Source organism: Macrotis lagotis, chromosome 1 (genome assembly GCF_037893015.1).
Source record: "Macrotis lagotis isolate mMagLag1 chromosome 1, bilby.v1.9.chrom.fasta, whole genome shotgun sequence".
NCBI classification, from domain to species: domain Eukaryota; kingdom Metazoa; phylum Chordata; class Mammalia; order Peramelemorphia; family Peramelidae; genus Macrotis; species Macrotis lagotis.
In genome coordinates, this window is record NC_133658.1 from 896,950,107 (window position 1) to 896,970,621 (window position 20,515).

Below are 20,515 nucleotides of genomic sequence, written 5' to 3' on the forward strand. Positions count from 1 at the left end.
TGAGGTGATCAAACCTGGGAATGTCCTGGATAGAGAAGGGAACCTGGGTCAGATGTAGTCATGGGGGGCGGGGGGTGAATTCTACTATTCTTTTAGTTCACATTCACATTAATTCCAGAAACATTAATGAAGCCAGGCACTTGGTTTCGGGCCCCCCAGATTCTGGTGCTGGGGAGGTTAAGGGGAAAGAGAAATGACAAAATGTACACATAATACACACAATCATACAAAGTAAAAACAAGGTATTTCATGATGGGAACTTAAGTGATTTTTCTAAAGCATGTCACTCAACAAATTCCAGTGGTTCCCTGGTACTTGGAGAATCAAATAGAAATTAGTCTGTTTTAACTTTCAAAGCCCCTCTTTACAAGCTCCCCAGATACTACCAACCTTTAGAACTCAGTTCCAACCAAACTAATTTTTTACTCTGCTTTATCACTCTTTTCCCATCTCCATGCCTTTAAATTGGTCCTCCATGCCTGAAATGCCCTCTCTCCTTTCTTCTTCACCTTAGTCTTTTCTTATCTGTACCCATGTTCTTCACAAGCATTTCCTTATTCCTCTCACTACTACTAGGGGCAGTTAGATGATGTAGTAGGTAGAATGTTGGCCCTGAAGTCAGAAGGACTTGAGTTCAAATTCAGCCTGAGTTATTTACTAGCTGTGTGATCTTTAGCAAGTCACTTTACCCTGACTGCCTCATATCCAGGGCCATCTCCAGTCATCATGATTCATATCTGGTCCCAGATGACTCTGGAAGAGAAAGTAAGGAAGGTAACTTAAGCACAGTACTCCCTCACTCAAATCCAATTTTTGTGCCTGTCATAACAGCTCCTCTCTGATGTCATGGTCTTTTTTGAAAATAACAAGGGGCAGCTAGGTGGCACAGTGGATAGAGCACCCTGGAGTCAGGAGGACCTGAGTTCAAATGAGGCCTCAAGATACTTAATAATTGCCTAGCTGTGTGACCTTGGGCAAGCCACTTAACCACATTGCCTTAAATAAAAGTTTATTAAAAAAAAAAGAAAATAAAGGACAAACATTTCCCACTACTACTGCCCTCCCTTCCCAATTTTGTTGGATTTAAGTTTTGTATATATTCATCTTTATTCACCTATTTATTTAGTTATAGTTATATAAACTCCTCAAGAGCAAGGACAGTTCCATTCTTTTGGACTTATTCTCTCAATCCTAAACCTGTATCAGGCATCCAGAAGGGAAAATGTCTTTTATTGTTCAGTTATTTCAACCAAGTCCTTCTTTGTGTGACCCATTTGGGGTTTTCTTCTTACCAGATTGGTTTGCCATTTCCTTCTCCACCTCATGAGGCAAACTAGGGTAAGTGACTTGCTCAAACAGATCTTCCAAATTGATATCCTAACTAAGCCATTGAATAGAGATGGAAATGCTAGAGCTAAATTTGGGGAGAAATCATCTAACTGGACAAAAGGAGATTTTTTTTAAGAACCATAATTCAATCACAGTAAGGAATTAGGTGGGAAACTCCCACTGTTACAAGTTTCAGACAGTGGTCTAGGAGTATTTTCAGAATTTATAAAGCCTAAGTTCCAGGAATATAAAAAAGAGATAAGGGCACTCCCTATCCTCAAGGAGCTTCCTATTTAGTAAGGGAAGACCACATGCAAACAAATGTATTCAAAGCTGGTTATATACAGGATAAACAGGAAATAATTAAATGAGAAGGCATTTTAAGAAGGGCTGGGAAATGCTTCCAGTAGGGTGAGATTTTAGTTAAAAATTAAAAGAAGCCAGGAAGTTTAGCAGGCAAAGAAGAGAGACAGCATTCCAGGCACCTAGCAAGTATTTGTGAGATGCAGGATTTGAACTCAAAATTCTCCTGACTCTGAAGGTCAGCCCTCCAACTTCTGTCATGCTATCTCTTCCTTATAGGGACAGTGGTGTGGTTCAGTGGAGTCCAACTTCATAACTACATTTGCGGATTTCATGGCAAAGAGATTGGAGTGGTTTGCCATTTCCTGGCTTCTCCAGATTTATAGATGAGGAAACTGAGGCTAACAGGGATAAACAACTTACCCAGGGTCACATGGCTAGCAAGTGGCTGAGGCCCTCCTAACAGTGAGGGCTGTCCAAAAGGAGAATTACCAGATTATCAATTGCCCAGGTCTTTGAACAAAGGCCAGAGGTCCACTTAGCTACCAAGTTACAGAGAGAAAAACTGCCTGTTCATATCTCTCCTAACAACAAACCTCAATCTCATGCCTCTAGAAGTTACAGGATGGTGGAAACCCAAGCCACTGACTTTTGAAAAGAAATGAAAAATCTAAGTACGTAGTGATGGCCTCATCCATGAACAGGAAAAATGAGAACCAGTCACCCCCTACTAGATCATCCGAGAAGACTGTAAAGAATGTAGCACAAAATAAACCTTATAAATATCAGCTGTTATTATTCAAGTCAAATATGTGTGTCTATACATATAGACACACACATATATGTATGTATATGTGTATCTCTTCCATATCACAACCTTCTCCATTTCAGATTTCTCTATATCTCAGGTTTACAAAGGAAATTAAGTGGGAATTTTCAGGAAGTCACAAAACAACACAGTCAACATAGAGTCTATGACTAAATACTTAACCCAATTTTTATGGTCAGGTATTATAAACAGCCCATGAAAGAAGATGAAAAAAATTCAGACCTCTCTAATGAAGGGGGGATCCAAAAAATTGAGATTGTTCAGATCGCAGTGGCCCCGGGGCCCCCAGACCCCTAACCCTCAAGATGTGAAAGAGGTAACTGTGTATATTTGTGAGTATGTACTAGAGAACTGGAAGACATTCTAGAGGTTTATCCAAAGAATGAGCTCCTTTTCTCTCTCTCTTAGAGCACCGTAGAAATGTTTCCAGTGGGCATTCTGTAGTTTTCTGGCCTTCACTCTTCCTCAGAAGGGCACCCTACATTTTAGGGCAGGTGTTGCTAGAAATGGGTCCTCCACTGAAGAGAATCCCATGCCCTTTCCATTATATACCCATTCAGTATTCTCTTCCAGAGAAGAGGTGTTAAGAAATGGTTAAAGAGTCAACATCTAGGAGGCAGCTAGGTGGCGCAGTGGCTAGAGCCCTGGAGTCAGATGAACCTGAGTTCAAATCCAGCCTCAGACACTTAATTACCTAGTTGTGTAACCTCTGGGCAAGTCATTTAACCCCATTGCCTTACAAAACAAAACCAAAAAATCTGCCCAGTTTCCCCTACTTCAAGTAGACCTGAGGTCAAGGACAGTCACTTCTCCGAGGTATGTAAGGTGCTAGTTATAGATGGATTAGGACATGGCCTGATGAACCCTTATTTCTGTAAAGAAAGCATGATGGATCTGTTGAATTACAATTGGGTAGTAATAATTAAAATGGATTTTTCTTTTTAAAAAGAGTCAACTTCAGAGCCTGTAAGATCTGGATTCCAGGCCAGTTTCTGAAATAATAAAGGTTTGTGACTCTGAGGGGAAAAAAAACCCTTAAATTCTCCAGGACTATTCAAATACTAAGAAATCATATAAATAGCAGAAGGAAGCATCAAGTTTCTAGGGGAAGAGGAAACTTCCTCATTCCAGGTCCCACAAAAGGCCTGAGGGCCAAATCTACCTGCAGCCTAATTTAATATTGCCCAGGAGCAGTACAATAAACCTTTATTTAATTGATCTTAAAATGTGAAAAACAATTCTTAGCTTGCAGGCAGTATCCCAAGACCTATACTAATGATATCACAGACCTAGACTTCATCTTGCTGCTTGATCCACCTATCTGTCTCAGGTCTGTCTCCACTGACATCCATCCTCCACTCAGCTGACAAGTCTGACCAGATCATGCCCCCTTCCCCTTCCCTTGCAACCCACTCTGGTGGTTCCCCCTATTATCTCCGGGAAACAAAATAAAATCCTATTTGGCATTCAAGACCCTTCCCTGAGCACTCCCTTTTCCTTCCAGTCTTCTCACACTTTATATCTCACTAGGTATTCTCCCATTCAGTGACATTTGCTGTTGCTCAGACAAAATTCTCTATCTCCCCAATCCACGCATGTTCCACGGCTGTTCTCCCATACCTGGAATGCTCTTCCTGTCCTAATGTCCTTCAATGCTTTCCCAAGGAAACTGCCTTTCATGTATCAAGTATATATCTTGTTTAATAATAATAGCAATAGCTAGCAATTATATAGCACCAACTATGTGATGGATACTGGGCTAAGCACTTCACAAATCTTATCTCATTTAATCTTCACAGCTCTGGGAAGTAGATGCTATCATTATATTCATTTTACTGTTGAGAAAACTGAAGTAGACAATATCTTAGTGACATACTCTGGGATCATACCACTAGTAAGTGAGGATGGATTTAAACTCAGGTCTTCTACCTTTGTATATTACAGTTTAATGGGATTCTAGCTGAGCCTGATTTTAGCTATGTGAAGAGGACCTAGAGCAGGCAGACCCACTGGCAGCTATCATAATCATCCAAGTATAAGGTGAAAAAAAGCCTATATACCAAGATGGCAGAACAGTTGAAGGTAGGAGATGAGGAGATCCTGCACCAAGATGGTGGTAGTGTCCAGGAGAAAAGGGACAGATATAAGAGATGCTAGGAAAGATCTACTAACTAAAGCCAATGAAATGACTGTTCCCTTTGGTTAAATCCTCTGGTCTCTGAGAGAAAGGATCAAGAGCAAGCAAAATAAATTTTTGAGAACATCCCACCTTAGTGATTTTTATTCTAGCCCAAGGACTAGGTGCCTTTCATCCCTAACCCAACTAACAAGGTCCCAGAATTCTCTTACTGTGCCCCTCCCCCAGTCTATACTCTTTCACTATCCAAAATTACCTATAATTCCTCCTTTTCCTCTCAGTCAAGGGGTGAACTAAGCTACATAATAATATGAATTTAAATTGAGGTGCAATAAATTCTAACTATAGTCCACACCATCATTTGTTGACAGGTCATTTTTCAGGCATGTCCAACTGTACTTGACTCTATCTGGGATTTGTCGCTTCATTTACAGATGAAGAAACTGAAATGATCTGCCCAGAGTCCCACAGCTGTAATAGGTTTGAGCTCAAAAAAATTAGTCTTCCAGTTCTGGTTCAGAGTTTTATCCACTCACTGCTCCATTTTGCTGCTCACAATCTTTAAGGTGTAGTCTTCTCCCCCTTAGACCTTAAAAACCTTTTTTGTCATTCCCTTCCTTTCCTCCAAAAAAATCCAGAGAAGTAGATTGACTTGTCCAAGGTCACAAGACTTGGTCCCTTCAAAGAAGACTAGACTCTAAGATCAGTTCTTTCTCTCTACTATATCGGGGGTACTTAGGTAAGACAAACATAGTATTTATATCATCCTTAAAGATTTGTGCACATTACCTTATTTGATCCTCACACCCACCTTGGGAGGTAGGTATTATTATCTCCATTTTACAGGTGAAGAAACTAAGGCAAACAGAGGCAGTGTCTCCTGCAGGCTATCCGCTCCCTACTGGTTTACCAGTTCAACTGAGAACTGCCCTCATAGCTGCCAGTTCACCACCCAGCATTTGTTGTTAGCACCAATTAGTGTCTAACTGGTGGAATTCCCAGACAGAGATTTTTGAGACAGAAACTTACAAACAGCACACAAATTACACCTCACTAATCTACAAGACTGGTCTTGGGGCGGGGGGGAGATAAAGACTAAGGATCTTGGTGGGGACTGGGGAAATCAGACCCACCCTCATTCCAAAGTTAAGTGGCTATCACCCCCAGTCCTTTGCCCATCCATTTCCTGTCTAAAGTCTGAGGTCAAGGCTTCCAGATCACTGGAATGAAGACCACAAGTATTTACTGAGTTGGGCCCTATACAGAGAGTGGGACTGTGAAGACAAAAGCCCATGGGGTATGGCCATGGAGGACCAGACATTACTCTTCTTGCAGGAGCAGCACTTGAATAGGAAGGGAGCTACAGATCCTGAGACAGAGGTGAGGAGGAGGCAGACATTCCCAGCCCAGGAGAAAGCTTTGAGGAAGTATGGAGGCTTGGAGATAGTATGGAAAACAGCAAGGAGACTTGCTTGGAAAATCAACTGCTAGAGGGGAAATCATGTTAAATAAGGCTAAAAGAAAAAAAGCCAGAGTCAGACTGCCAGGGCTTTATATGTTCAACAATGAGGCTAGTATTTCAGGGCAACAGGGAGTCACTGAGACTTAGGAAACAAGGAGATGCTGGAAAATGAATGTAATGTCCCAAACTAAAGATGTATAAAAATTAAAAGTATAAAAAATAAAATTATATATAAAAATTAAAAGTATTAAAGAAGAGAAGGATTATCTGCACAGTTAATGTGGATGGAGGGAGACCAGGTAGGAAACCATTACAAGAATACAGAGGAGAAGTCATGAGGTCATAAGCAAGGGGAATCTCTCAAGTGTATTAGAGAACTGCTAGAGTGACAAGATTTGGCAACTGATTCAATGTGGGACATGGAACAGCATCAAAAATGATGGGGGAAAAGCATCGGCCCTGGAGTCAGGAGTACCTGGGTTCAAATCCAGTCTCAGACACTTAATAATTACCTAGCTGTGTGGCCTTGGGCAAGCCACTTAACCCTGTTGGCCTTGCAAAAACCTAAAAAAAAAAAAATGATGGGGGGGCACAGCTAGGTGGCAATTACCTAGCTGTGTGACCTTGGGGCAAGTCACTTAACTCCATTGCCTTAAATAACTTTTTTTTAACTTAAAAAGAATGACTCAGGGGGCAGCTAGGTGGTGTAGTGGATAGAGCACCAGCCCTGGAGTCAGGAGGACCTGAGTTCAAATCCCAACTCAGACACTTAATAAGTACCTAGCTGTATAACCTTGGGCAAGTCACTTAACCCTATTGTCTTACCCCCCCCCCAAAAAAAAAGAATGACTCAGAAACTTTGAATTTGAGTGACTGAAAGGAAGGTAGGCTACAGGACCTATTATTAATTATTGCTGGTGTGGTAATGGTGTGGTAATTGAGTCTTTTTTTTTTTGGTTTTTGCAAGGCAAATGGGGTTAAGTGGCTTGCCCAAGGCCACTCGGCTAGGTAATTATTAAGTGTCTGAGACTGGATTTGAACCCAGGTACTCCTGACTCCAGGGCCGGTGCTTTATCCACTGCGCCACCTAGCCACCCCAGTAATTGAGTCTTTTAAGGCATGGGCAACTATCCGTGACTTTTTTTGGCAAGATATGGAAGTGGTTCATCATTTCCTTCTCCTTTTTATTTTACTGATGAATAAACTGAAGCAAATATGGTTGTGACTTGCCCAGGATCACTGAGCAGAGGCTGGATTTGAACTCAGGTCTTCCTGACTCTAAATCCTGAGTTCTATCCACTGTACCACCTAGCCACCCCCTGAAACAGTCTTTCTAACTTGATTCCTCACCAGGTTTGGTCTTTATAAGGTCATTGCTTCTCCTAGGGTTTGGGCTGGAACTGAGTGGTTCACTATGGCCCTAGCTATCTTCTTCTCCAGGTTATTGCTTAACAAAGGGCAGACCAGACTTCCTATCCTAGAAAAGTCCAATTCACCTGAAAGAGCTTCTGCTGAACCTAATGGCAAGAATGCAACAGACTTTCATCATAAAACATCTCTCTCTCTCTCTCTCTCTCTCTCTCTCTCTCTCTCTCTCTCTCTCTGTCTCTCCAATGGATTCATTCAATATGTATTTATCAAGTCATTATCCAGAAATTGGTGTGCAATACTGATTAGCTTTTGAATGCTAAGTATACAAACTCTTCTGCCAAGAGCTCAGTTCCAATAAGCTGAGCATATAGTTTTCAAATGCCAAATGTAGGCTTGCTATAAAGATGATTTTAGGGAGAACTCACATAGGGCAAGCACTAACATAGTGGTCAGAAAAATTGATGTAAGGACACTCTTATGATTTCTCTTAGGAACTTTGCATTTGATGGTTGGCATGGGAGACACTGGCACAGGACCACTCAGCATGAAGTACCTTCAGAGAAGGTGTTGTGCACTATGAACAAAGCAGAATTATAAGTACTTGAAAAGAAACATGAGATGTACAAATTTAGAGAATCCACCCCAAATATTCACACGGACTTTGTGCCTGATCTGTAGTAGAGCATTCTAACCTCATATTAGTCTGATCAATCAGAGTCAGGCACACACACAGCAACATGACTCTAACATAGCGATGTCATTATGGTCTTCTTTAAGAAAGATGGGGGGCAGCTAGGTGGCAATTGCCTAGCTGTGTGACCTTGGGGCAAATCACTTAACTCCATTGCCTCAAATAAATTAGAAATTTAAAAATTTATAAAGAATAACCGGGGGCAGTTAGGTGGCACAGTGGATAGAGCACCAACCCTGGAGTCAGGAGTACCTGAGTTCAAATCCAGCCTCAGACACTTAATAATTACCTAGCTGTGTGGCCTTGGGCAAGTGATTTAACCCCACTGCCTTGAAAAAAATCTAAAAAAAAAAAAGAAAGAAAGAAAAGAAAGAAGGACCACAACCATCCAATCAATCAATTCTTAAATATCTCATGTAACAGACAAACCAGCATTCACTAAACAATCATCTATTATGTGATCTATCTGTTTGGCATTGGCAAAGACAAAAAGGAAACCAGCCTATCCCTCAAGGGACTTTCATTCTGGGAGGAAATAACTCTATCTAAGGGCAGAGAATAAGAGGAAGACAGGTACTTCTACTAAATACTTGCTATAGGAGTCTATGCCCTCCTAGTATGGAATTTCCATTCTCTGGAGGAATGTGGACATAAGCAAATGGAAGGCATACAACATGACCTTGGTGAGAGGAGGAGGAGGAAGGATCTTCCCAATTTGTGGGAGGAAAGGCTTCTCAGAGTAGGGGGGACACTGGCCCTTAAATAGGAAGAAAACTAGGAAGTCTCAGCAGTTGAATGAGGAAAGTAATCATTCCAGGCCATGTGGAACTAGAGATGGGAGGTGGTATGTAGTATGAGGTCCAGCAAAAGAGATCAGACTGACAGGAAAGAGAATTGTGTCATTAGCCTGGAATGATCAGCTGGAGTCAGATTCTGAGGGGCTTTAAATGGCCCCAAACACTGGAGTTCCAATTTTATCAGATTAGATAAAATCATATATGATTTCCCAGTCATGGCCATCTGCACGTTGTGATTTAATTGTTCCTGACTTCAATAAAGAAAACAAGCAATACCAGGAAAGACAAACTCCTTTTCCCACTGGCTAGATGTTAAGTTGTGTGAGGCAGGGGCTGGAATAGACAGAGGAGGAATACCCACACCAATGGTACCTCAGATTCCTTGGAGGATTGCCTACCAGACCAGTTTATGCTTATCAAATGCCTTTTTTTTCCTCCTTCCTCCAAGATGCACAATCTTTATGCTTTGATCACTTAACCACCAACACTAAGAGCAATAACAACACATGCAAATTGAGAATAATGCTTTTGACAGGTGCATCTATGCCAAAGGCTCATGCTCTCCAAAGTCCATGGAATGAAAAGCTTTCAAAATATGGAGACCCATAAGAATTCAAAGGGGAGTGGGCAGGCAGCAGCACTTGAACCTGTGAGGTAAATTTCATTATTATTCCTATTTAATGATGAGGAAACTGAGGCTGAAGATAAGAGACTTTCAAGGAAGGGAGGTGGGACCTTCAGAGGGAGACTGCTGGACTCAGAAATCAGGAAAATGGGAGTTCAAATCCTTCTTCAAACACTATCTAATTCAGTGTGAAGTTGGCAGAAGAATAATTAAGGTATGAATTTCAGATCTAAAGGAAAGAACTGAAGTTCTTTCCCATAAAGTAGCAGAAGTTTTTAGCCAGCTGAGAGTGACTGAGTTTAGCAACAATCTAAAGGAAACTCTAAAGAGGCAAAAGTCCACAGGTCTGCTGCTCAGACCCAAATTCCAGTCAAGAACTTGCAGAGCTCAGGCCAAGAGGACAGCGATCAGACTTTGCCCTGGATTAGTCCTTTCTGGTAACATTGAAAGTTTTCATATCCCCAAGCTAACTTCCCCTGAGATCCTGGAATAACACAATACTCAATATTCCCCCCAAAAATAGCAACAGAACCAGCCAAGATCTTCACTACAAAAGTGTGGCAGAGCCCAGCCCATACATAAAATCTAGACACAGGAAGGAGACTGGAAGAATAGGCAAACAAAAAAGAACCTAACCATAAAACAGCACAGAAGAAGAGAATGACAAATAATGCCATCAGAGCAAAACACAATTTAGGGATAAACTTAACTAGAATTTCTGGAAGAGATTAAGAGGATTTTTTAAGAGACTTAAATTGGTTTTTACAGATAATATGAGAACATTAAAAAAATATGAAAGAAATGAGAGCTATGGAAGAATTGGAAAGGGAATTAGTAGCTTTGTATAAGTAGTATAAAAACTCTGAAAATAAGAATGGACCAAATAGAAACCAGTGACTCTAGGAGGCAATAAGAAATATTAAAACAAGACTAAAGACTGAAAAAAAGAAGAAAATATAAGATTTCAAACATTAATTAATCTCATTCTCACAGTCTATCTTCTTTTTTTTTTAGGTTTTTGCAAGGCAAATGGGGTTAAGTGGCTTGCCCAAGGCCACACAGCTAGGTAATTATTAAGTGTCTGAGACCGGATTTGAACCCAGGTACTCCTGACGCCAGGGCCGGTGCTTTATCCACTGCGCCACCTAGCCACCCCTCACAGTCTATCTTCTAAGGGAGCTTTCCCAAGAATATTTTCAGTGAATATTCAGAAGTTCACTTTACATCCCAGTGTTCTTATTCAATTATAAACCAGTTCTTTTACTCACCTATGCAACAATCCCCAAACATAAAACACAGACTTAATAAACATTTGTTGATTGATTGATGAAAGGAAAATATTTTGTATTCCCTTGACGATTATGGCCCCTGCTCTTCCCCAGGTTGAAGAAAGGGGGTGGTAACTAAAGCTAGCAATTAGGAGAATCTGATTTCATATCAGTCAGCTTCTTTCTAACACAGAAGGTAAAATGGACTGTCAAAGAATTTATTTGAAACCTCCTTCTTTGAAATCCTCAAGAAATGAAGGGAAGATCAATTAAAACTTGATTAATTTATGATGCTTCCTAGCCCAAAAAGTTACTTCCCTGTAGGGAAAAGAGTCAATTTTACGGGAAAGTATTACAACTTGGTACAAGAGCCAAAGGATTAAGCACATGCAGTTTAGGAAATTCAGTAAAGTTAGATTCTATCCAACCTTCACTAGGCATTTTCATCCTGAACCCTCCCAACTGCTTCATAGAATGTTAAAATTTTCATCTACCCTAACCTCCTCATTTTGCATATGGGGAACAGTTCCACAAAAAGAAGGCAATTTCCCTAAGCTTTCAGCCCTTTAGATTTCTGAAGTTAGAATGTTTCCCTTATAAAAATTATTCTAGGGGGTGTCTACAGCCCTGGAGTCAGGAGGACCTGAGTTCAAATCCAACTAACACTTAAGCTGTATGGCCTTGGGCAAGCCACTTAACTCCATTGCCTTGCAAAAACCAAAAAACAAACAAATAAAAATTATTCAGCTGAATGGAATTCCATTGAAATAAATAGAATTCAGTAAAATAATATCAAATGGAATATATTGTCCTAGGAAAGTTTTGTTCAGATGCTTTGTTGGCCGCAAACTCATCAGCTAACATAGTAATCATCAATTGATTAGTTGGGCAATAAATAACTATTAATCACCTACTATCCTAGCCATGGTGCTAAATACTGAGGAAACAAAATAAAAACGAATGTTGCTCTCAAGAGGTCACTAAATAACATTCAAACCACAACATGCTTATTCTTTGTAATTTTGCAACATCCACTTTATTTTTTGACTATTTTTCTGTCTTCTTACCCTCCTAATTAATGTGTTTTTACTTTGAATCAGTTCACATAAATTTTCTCAGTCTTTGCTGTATTTCATATTATCTCATTTGATCCCCACAACAAGCCTATGAAGAGATGCTACACTTGGTTCCATTTTACAGATGAGGAAACCAAGGCTCAAAAGTTAAGTGACTTCTCAGGTACATCGAACTATTAAGTATTTGAGATAAGACTCAAACTCAGGTCTTTTCTGATTTTTCTATCCACTGGGCCATCTCACCAACCAAACAAGATAAAAAAAAAAAAAGAACAGGATAAAGTGGAGGTCATCACAGAGAGGAAGCACTAAGAATAAGGAAAAGTTTCCTACAGAAAGTAGGGTTTTCATAGAGAAAGAAAGGAAGCCAGAGAAACCAGGAGGCAGAGTTAGATTTTTTGGGAACATTTAGGCATGGAGGATGTGACTAAAGCTGGGAGATTAAGTGTCATACTCACCCTGAACAAAGCTGGAGAAGTGATGATGGAGTCTGTTTAAGTTCGTGCAAAGGAAGGTAGACAGGAGATTTGGGAAGGGCTTCAAATGCCAGGTCAAAAATATTTTTAAGACTCTTTGACAAAGTCAACTAGTGTAAGCATCTCGTTTCAAACACTGATGAGCCTCTCTCTCTCCTTCTCAGAGAGCATCCAGGCTTAGTATTTTGGGGGGGGGGGCTAGCTGAGACTAGTTGATGCTCTAGGAACCAGCACTGAAACATGAGGATCCTTTGCCCCTAATGAGAAAGGTCCAGAACCTAGGGCTCTCCCGAACCAAAGGATAGATCTGCACTCAGTGAAACTTACAAGAATCTCTGATAGCAGAAAATTTATATAAAAAGATAAATATTCTTGTAGATCATTAGTAGATGAAGGAATAGAGATAGGAAGAGAGTTCAGGAAGAACCCCCATTCCAAAGGTCAGTTAGAAAAATCTGGATAAAGATCTAGCAAAGAATATTTGATGGAACACTATTGTTCTATAAGAAATCATGAAGGATGGGATTTCAGAAAAGCCCTGTATGAACTGATGCTGAGTGAGATAAGCAGAACTAGAAGCACATTATATACCTTAACAGCAACATGGGACAATGATAAACCCTGATGAACTTGCTATTTGGAACTATGCCCAAAGGGCAACAAAAATGGGCATACCCCTTGACCCAGCAATACCACTACTAGGTCTATACCCTGAAGAGATGATGAAAAAGGGTAAAAACATCACTTGTACAAAAACATTCATAGCAGCCCTGTTTGTGGTGGCAAAGAATTGGAAATTAAGTAAATGTCCTTCAACTGGGGAATGACTTAGCAAACTGTAGTATGTGTATGTCATGGAACACTATTGTTCTATTAGAAACCAGGAGGGACTGGAATTCAGGGAAGCCTGGAGGGATGTGCATGAACTGATGCTGAGTGAGATGAGCAGAACCAGAAAAACACTGTACACCCTAACAGCAATATGGGGGCACAATTTGGGGCTCTCTGCAATGGAGAATACCATCTGTATCCAGAGAAAGAACTATGGAGTCTGAACAAAGACCAAGGACTATTACCTTAAATTTAGAAAAAAAAAACCTGATATCTTATTATCTGATCTTGTTATCTCCTATACTTTATGTTTCTTCCTGAAGGATATGATTTAGCTCTTATCACACTCAGTTTGGATCAGTGTATGCCATGGAAACAATGTGGAGATTGACAGATTGCCTTCTGTGGGGGGTCAGGGGAGGGAAGTAAGATTGGGGGAAAAATTGTAAAACTCAAAATAAATAAAATCTTTAATAAAAAAAAAGAAAAGTGATCCACAAGTGTCAAAAGCTTCTAAGAAGGACAAGGACTAGAGAAAGTCACTGGTTTTGGCCATGAAAAGATCACTTCAAGTGAGGTTTTAGTTTTAGTTGATTGCTCTGAGGCAATGAGAGCTTAATCAGACTGCCCAGTTACCCAGCCAGAATGAGTCAAGGGGACTCCCCTTGACTAGGGTTCCACAGGGACCCAGATTTAAAGCTGGAACAATCTTGACAGATGAATAAACACCACAGTGTCAGATGCAGGAGCAGATCCTACTGTACTATATCCTCTGTACAAACATGCTTCTCTACCTTATACATGATAGAAGCTTTATACTGAATTGTAGACAGAGTCAATCAATAATAAACAAGTATATTATACAACTACTATGTTTAAGCAATGGATTAAAAAAAGAGAGAAATTATATGAATGGAAAGAAGCAACAAAATGTGAAGTACATAGATTAGAAACCTATTTCTCATTCTTATCCCTATGTTGTATGACCTTGGGCAAGTCATTTACTTTCCTTCCCACAGTCTGTTTCCTCATCTGTAAAATGTGACAAACCAGATGGTCCCTGAGAGGTTCATCTCAAATTTCTATTTCTATGCTCCTATAAATTGAATAAACTCTTATTTAGATGTCCAAGAGTTGTTCTTTACCCTCAAAAAAGCCTAGAATATTTCAAAGACAGAAGAGTATGAGGTAGTTTATAATTATAACCTAAACTGGGTGTGTATGTGTGTGAGTTTGTGTATGACTGGCTATAGGAAAGAGAAAATAGAAGGGAAATACCAGCAAGGGGGGAGCTTATCTATGTGGGTGTGAGGTATTTCTCACACCCACATAGAGAGCCCCATAGTCCTCAAAGGTAGACACAGTACTGAGTTCCAAGGTTCCAAGGAGGTGCTGGATAAGGGCCTGATGAATTGAATCACATGATTTTTACAAGGAGCTGTAATTGCAGCTGGCATACAAATTATTTAGGAACTACCTGAATAATTAACAGCCCTGCAGAATTGTCTCCACAAGGACTCTTCACTTCTTTATCTCAGATGGGAGGGTCATTTATCTTCACAGCTATGTATGCAGGGACCCAGAAAACCCCACCCTCTTTCATCCTCCAGGAGGGGAATTCTAACTTTTTAGCTTTGTTTTTTAATCACTAAAAACTATGCTGTTATGATAAAAGGATATGAAGAGTTTTCAGATGAAAAATTCAAACTATCTAGAGTCATATGAAAAAAATGCTCCAAATCACTCTTTATTAGAAAAATGCAAATAAAAAAATATCTGAGTTACTATCTCACACCTATCAGATTGCCTAATATGATAGAAAAGGGAAATGTTGGAGATGTAGGAAAATTGGAACACAAAAACAATGCTGTTTCTAATCATTCAAGGACTATCAATTATAGGAAGTATTTTATCAATTATAGGAAGTTGTCCCTTTTTCCAATGCCCTTTCCCCCCCAACTTTACCTTCCCTGAATTCAATGCCAAAGCGATCTAAAACTCAGATCTGACCATGTCACTCAATAAACTTCAGGGATTCCTTTTTATTTCCAGAATCAAATACAAAATTCTGTTTGGTATTGTAACCTGTATTAACCTCTTCCCCAACACTTTCCAGTCTTTTTATACTTTACATCCACCCACCCAAGTATATACTCTGTGACCCCCCCCATGACACTAGCCGCATGACTATTTCTCTCATAAGACACTCTTTATCTGACTCCAAAACATTCTAATTGCCCATCCCCCTTAGCATTTTAACTGGCGGGCTCCCATGTCTGGAATGCTCTGGCTCTTCACTTCTGCCTTCTGGCTTCCATCAGATGCAGTTCAGATTCCACCTCTTCTAATTCCTTTTAATTCTAGTGCCTTCCCTCCAACCACCTCCAATTTATCCTTATTTGTAGAGTTGTTTTCAGGTTGTCTCCCATATAAGAGTGAAAATTCCTTGAGGGCAGAAACTGTTCTTTGTATTCATTGTATCCCTGGCACATAGAAGGTTGGTTCTTGTCCTTTGTTATCAAAGAAGAGCAAAAAGCACTTGTAAATGTTGACTGAATTGAATCAGATTCTGGTCAAGTCACTTAATCTGAATGCCTCAGTTACCTCAATTTTAAAATGGGAAGGAATATAACATGAACTTCTCAGGGTTGTTCTGAGCTTCAAATGAATGAATAATTGTAAATCTCTTAGCAAGTACTATATCATATCATATCATATCATATCATGTCATGTCATATCATGTCATATCATATCATATCATATCATATTATATTATTTATTGTTATCATTATGGACATTTTCTCCTTCACTTCTTTGTTCTGAACAACTAATGAAACAGTAAACCAAACCCTCATTTGTATCCTTGCTGACATATAAATGCTATTGGTTCAAGCTGTCTCCAGATCCTACTTTGTGCTAGAAGCTGAGATTACAAAGATAAAAATGCACTAGTTGCAGGTTAATGGGACAGCACTGGCCTTGGATTCAGAAGGACAGGAGTTCGAATTCTGCCTCAGACAACTGTCACTGATAAGCTATGTGCTAATTTACCTTGATTGCCAGCCAGGTCCACCCAGGGCCAGTCTCCAGATGGCTCAGAAGCAGAAAGCGAGACTGATGACTGACTTAGCACAACACCCCCCCCAACTCAAATCCAATTCATGTGCTTGTCACCTCCCTGATATAGTGGTATTTGTCAAAAAATGAAAGACAAACATTATCATTATTGTTTTTATCAGCTCTTCATTTTCCTTAATTTAGGGAGCTCTTCTCCCAATCTAGATCAGTACCTTCTCTGAAAGATAATCAAAAGAGTTGATTTGGTCACAGAAGAGGTTAAATGACTTACCCAGGGTCGTGTAATCAGTCTTAGGAGTGTCTTGAACTCAGGTCCTCATGACTAAGTTCAGTTTTGCACAAATAAGGACCTGGTAATTTCAAGGGGCAAAAATTCATACCTAGAGGCAATGGAGTCAGAGCCGACACTAAACCTTGAAAGAAACTAGGAAGAGAATTACAGGATGCTATAAGTTGATATTTTATATATTACAGTGTGAATAACGAAATTCCACCTCAAGGCTTTCTCTTTTGGATTATGACAAGAATTATTTCCCAACAAAAAGATTTTTTTTTAAAGAACAGGGAATAATTTTGCATTTCCAAAAAATTTTCTCATTCTAAAATTCTTGAAGTTTTGGAAAAGTCTAATTTTAAAAAGTCCATCAATGTATTTCTTAAGGAAAATGAAATGATAAAAATGTGAGTCCTCCATGATCTGGGCCCGTTTCCTAAGAGGATATTAAGTTTTCTTCTGTCTTTTTCCAGGCCAAATACCAAGCTGAGATTTTAACAAACAAAAAATATGAATACTATTTTCACACTCCTGACCTCCTCAACAGAGAGGTGCTTTCTCCAAAAGATCATTACTTGTACCTGGCTGGTTTCTTAAACTTGGGGGCTAAGAGCTCTTCAACTTCATAAATGAGTGACTAAGAATGAAAGGCTTTTAAAAAAAAATCCTCTCCTTCCATTGAGCCAAGGGGTCAGGGAGGGTAGATTCATGGGTTAAGCTTACTGGCTAAAATATGACAAGGAACCCTGGCCAGGCATGAGAGAGAAACCTAACCCAGGGGAAGGCTACAAGCATGCACACAATTTCCTTGCAGTGAAAAGGCCAGATTTCTTATCTTTCTCCTACTCCCAGATTTAAGTAAAAAAAACTGGAAAATTCTCTCCCATAAGCCAGCAGTGCCAAGGTACTAACTAGCTAAGGTACAACTCTGAGGATGAAATCAAAGTATGACTGACAGGCCATGGGGGCCATGAACTTAGATGGAATTTTTTTTATTTTGATAACTATTTTCAAAATAATTAATTTGGAATTCTCTGGATTTTATTTTATACATTTAAAAAATGTTTCTGAAGAGCAGAATATGCGCTTCACCAAACTTGATGTAGGACTCCATGTGGACCTGTTAATGTCTAATTCCCACAGGAAACTGTCCAATAAAGGCTGTATGTGACAATCCCCATTTTTCAAGAATTTATAGATTATTGACTTGGAGATGGAGAAACCCTTGAGGTCATCTCATCTTGGGCAATCATTTTGCAAAGGAAGGAACTGGAGTTTGAGGAACTGAACTGAGACACAAGGAATGACTTGCCCAAGATTATAAGGAGTAAATGCCCAAGCCAGAATTCAAAACCCAAGTAGATTCCTGATCTATGGATTCTGAATCTTTGACCTCAAGGAGTTCCCAAAAATCTCACTCTAATTAGCTAGGCAACTATAGAACAATGCTACATGCTAATCTACCTGCAGAAAGCCAACTCTAACTCTGATGGAGTGCTGAGGTCGAGAAATGTGGGGATTAGGAAGAATTGAGTTAAAATTCTGCTTCAGATATATATATATATATATATATATATACTAACTGTGTGATTCTGGTCCCTATTCCCCTTCCCCCCCCCAGATTTGAGTTGCAGATAAGGAGTGAGAGACAGAGACAAAGAGAAGATTATAGGTCTAGGCAAACCAAAAAAGAAAATCAAAAAACAAGCTTGAAGAATAGGCCCTTTCTTCTTCTGCCCTCAATGGTTCACCCTGTTATTAAACTGGTCATAGGGATGCACCTGTGTTTTCATTAGTACAGAGTGGGGAAACCTCCTGAGTTGTCAGTGTGGGATCATCCCTTCTTAGTAATTTAATAACTACCTGGAGTCTTGAGAGGTCAAGTGACTTGGGCTCCGGGCGCATAAACCTGGGTAGGTCTGAGAAGGGATTTGAACTCAGACCTTCTGGCTCCACTGCCGACATGCTATGCAACTTCTCACAGCTTAATGCTTCACCTCATTCTAGGTTTGCAATGCTGCCTGCTTACCTACCTGCCAAAAAAAGCCAACTCTGGGGGAGTGTAGAAGCCCAGTTTTGGGGTCAAGAGTTCCAAGTTCTTCCTCAGATCCACTCTAGCTGGGTGATCCTGGCCTTAGAAGGGGGAGAAACACATCTCCCACCACAACGACCTGCTTCCAAACCATCGCCCTATTCCACAGGGAAGCTAAACTAAGTCGGGACCCTCTGGGCTCCTCCTAGGTCTTATCCTCCACTGGGCCCAGGCCCCCGGACGCTTTGGGAATGAGTCACTGTTACATTTTGTAACTCGAAGATGCAAAACGCCGAAGTGTAACTCAGGTAATGGTTACAGTAACAGGAACATGAAGTAATGGGGAAGGAAAGCCCGGGGAAGGTCAGCTTCTCTCACCTGGACTGGGAACACCTCCCCCTTCTACGCCCCCCACATTGCCACCACCACCCCCTCCCGTTTGTTGCCAAAGCGCCGACCAGGGAGAGGGGACAAACTTTCCATGACTACCCAGCAAACAGACGCCAACTTGGCCAGGATGGGAGGGGAGGGTGCAAGGAGATGCCGGGCCGATTGCGGGGGCCGCTCGCTTACCCGTTGTAGTGAGCCTTGATGCGGATCCTCTCCAGGGCCTCGTTCCCCTTGGAGCCCATCCTGCTCGGCATGGCTTTAGTCCCCACCCGCGGAGGCTGCGTCCCGAGCGCGCGCGGAGCGGTGGCTCTGGCTCCCCAGAGGTCTCGGCCACAGGCTTCGGGGCTCAGGGCGAGCGGCCGGGGCTCCCACGCCGGCTCGCTGGCCACCGGGCTCTTTCCATGTCAGCGCCCGGCCTAGAGGGCGAGCCCCGGGAGTGGGCGCTGTGCGGGCGCCCGCAGCTACCTGGGGGAAGGGGGGAGGGAAAGGAGGGCGGGGATGGGCGCCCCACTCGGGAAGTTTCTGCCACTCGCGTCCCAGATCTCCAGGGCGGCCGCTTTCTGTCTCTGGGGCGCCCGGGTCTCAAGGGCTCAGTGTCCCCCAGGTCACATTTCGGAGCCCGGGGTAAGAAGGAAGCAGGATCCTACCTGCAGGCCGGTCTCCCGGAGGAGGAGGAGCAGGAACAGGAGGAGGGGCCCGAGCAGGGAGGGGCAGGTCGGGGGGCCCAACCTCCCGGCTTCCTTTGGGGAAGGCCCCCACCCTCACCCCCCCCAGGGTGGGGAAGAAGGGGGCTGGGCAGGGACCGGCCCGGGATGCTCCCCAAGTTTTAATGTGCCCGAGGGGAAGCACCGCGCTCCAAGGTTCCCGAGGAACGGGGAGAAGTGGGGCTCGGGGGGAGTGCAAGAACGGGGGGGGGGCGGAGTAAAGAGAGGGATGGGAAGGGGGGGCTCTAAGGGGCGCCTCCGCGGGACAGGGGAGAGGCTCGGGGAGCCGGAGTCTGTGCGGCCAAAGCTGGGGCTCGGGGGCAGCAGAAGGGAAGGGGGGCCCCGGGCTTAGAGCCCCCGGGGGGGCCCGGGCTTAGAGCCCCCGGGGGACCCCGGGCTTAGAGCCCCCAGGGGGCCCCGGGTTTAGAGCCCCGGGGGGGGGCTCGGGGCGCCTCCGCGGGACAGGGGAGAGGCTCGGGGAGCCGGAGTCTGCGGCCAAAGCTGGGGCTCGGGGGGGCAGAAGGGAAGGGGGGGACCCCTGGCTTAGAACCCATGGGGGGGCCCCGGGCTTAGAGCCCCCGGGGGGGCCCGGGCTTAGAGGCCATTGGGGGGGCCCCGGGCTTAGAGGCCCTGGGGGGCTCTCCGCGGGACAGGGGAGAGGCTCGGGGAGCCGGAGTCTGCGGCCAAAGCTGGGGCTCGGGGGGGCAGAAGCACTGGACGCGGCGGGAGGGCTGGGCCCCCCAGTAAGAGGCGAGCTCGCCTGGTGACAAGGGGCCCGGACTTGGGTGCGAAGCCAAAAAGCTACGAGTGAGGAAAGCGGTCCCGGCCCAGGCCCTGGAGGA

At 42.5% G+C, this 20,515-nt stretch overlaps 1 protein-coding gene across 1 annotated transcript in view; it reads right to left on the reverse strand.

Annotated features, from left to right (window-relative positions):
• PRKCZ (protein kinase C zeta) overlaps positions 1-19,365 on the reverse strand; it is a 224,103-nt gene extending 204,738 nt beyond the window's left edge. The window contains exon 1 of the mRNA XM_074218705.1: positions 19,153-19,365. Within this exon, the coding sequence (XP_074074806.1) occupies positions 19,153-19,223 (71 nt within the window). The 5' untranslated portion in view covers positions 19,224-19,365. The remainder of the gene's footprint in view (positions 1-19,152) is intronic.
• Between the last annotated feature and the right edge of the window lie 1,150 nt (positions 19,366-20,515).